Source organism: Cynoglossus semilaevis, chromosome 19 (assembly GCF_000523025.1).
Source record: "Cynoglossus semilaevis isolate Cse_v1.0 chromosome 19, Cse_v1.0, whole genome shotgun sequence".
In the NCBI taxonomy this organism is placed as follows: Eukaryota; Metazoa; Chordata; class Actinopteri; order Pleuronectiformes; family Cynoglossidae; genus Cynoglossus; species Cynoglossus semilaevis.
Window position 1 is genome coordinate 11,746,969 of NC_024325.1, and position 1,187 is coordinate 11,748,155.

Sequence of the window (1,187 nt, forward strand, 5' to 3'; positions counted from 1 at the left end):
AGATGGAGAGTATCACTCCTTCAAAGCCATACCTGAAAGTGACAGATTTGTATGATTCACACAATTAGACAAAAATGAATACAGTTACATTCATATCACATCAGACGACGGCCACAGCTATATTATTGTTATCATAATGACTGTTTGTGACTGTTTGTGCTAGAATAGAAGTAGTGATATTTATTAGATGCATGTTTTTTTCCAAGTGGAATCTGATGACTATTACAACCACAAATTAGTACCACACTATTGGATGTTCTTTAAGCCCTTCATTTTACAGTGATTGTGAATACTAAGAAAAGAAAGGTCATACCAGTACCTGACATAGGATAGATAAGAGCTCCACTTTAGGTATTTTGGAATGGTGTCAAAATTTACAAAGAAACCAGAGAAAAGCAGCACTGGTATAGCTGTAACTGGACCCACAAAGGTGGCTACCTGTGAAACAAATAAGTAAATTAATTTAAAAAGTCTGGCTTAGTAATGGATAAGAGACAGAGAGACAAATAGATAAAATAAAATAATGGGAATAGGTACAAAATGTCTGAAGATATGATAATGAATAACATACAAAATTGTTTATTTAAAAGGACAAAATATGCTAATTGACTCTGCAACACAGCGAGTGGTTAAAATAATTCCATCTGCCACACTGGATAGATCCACCTAGTGTAGAAAATACCACTCCCAACTGTGGGGGGATTTTCACTGTCGTGTACAACCACATGGAAGAATGTACTGAAATGCCTATTACATTATTAAGTCAAAGTACATTGTACTGTTTGTTAAAATAATAATAAGCGAAACTTAATCTGTTGTCCCTAATGCCAATACAAAATAATGAGTTTTGCCCTTACCTGCAGAGAGGTTGATGCAGCGCCTATTAGAAGACCCAGAGACTGAGCTACCAGTGCTGTTGATGTGGACAAGGCCATGAAGAGAAGGTATCGACTTGCCTCTGGTGGCTGTTCAGTCATCCAGTACACTATACTACAGTACATTATTGGACAAATAACCTGTAAAAAACACTATAAGCTGTTAATATGCTGCAGTTCCCATATGTGTAATCCCATACATATGAAATCATAAATCATATTCAAACATTACCTGAAATGGTATATCAGCCATGGTTTTAGCCAAGTAGTATGCTTTTAGACTGTACCAGTAATTGAGATGTTCCCTTAGAA

The 1,187-nt window shown here is 35.8% G+C and overlaps 1 protein-coding gene across 1 annotated transcript in view; it reads right to left on the bottom strand.

Moving 5' to 3' along the window:
- abcg4a (ATP-binding cassette, sub-family G (WHITE), member 4a) overlaps nucleotides 1-1,187 on the bottom strand; it is a 6,268-nt gene that overhangs the window by 1,409 nt on the left and 3,672 nt on the right. The window contains 5 exon segments of the mRNA XM_025065971.1: nucleotide 1; nucleotides 4-32; nucleotides 320-438; nucleotides 858-1,016; nucleotides 1,108-1,180. The exon segment at nucleotide 1 is cut by the window's left edge and continues 1,409 nt beyond it. Of these exon segments, the coding sequence (XP_024921739.1) occupies nucleotide 1; nucleotides 4-32; nucleotides 320-438; nucleotides 858-1,016; nucleotides 1,108-1,180 (381 nt within the window).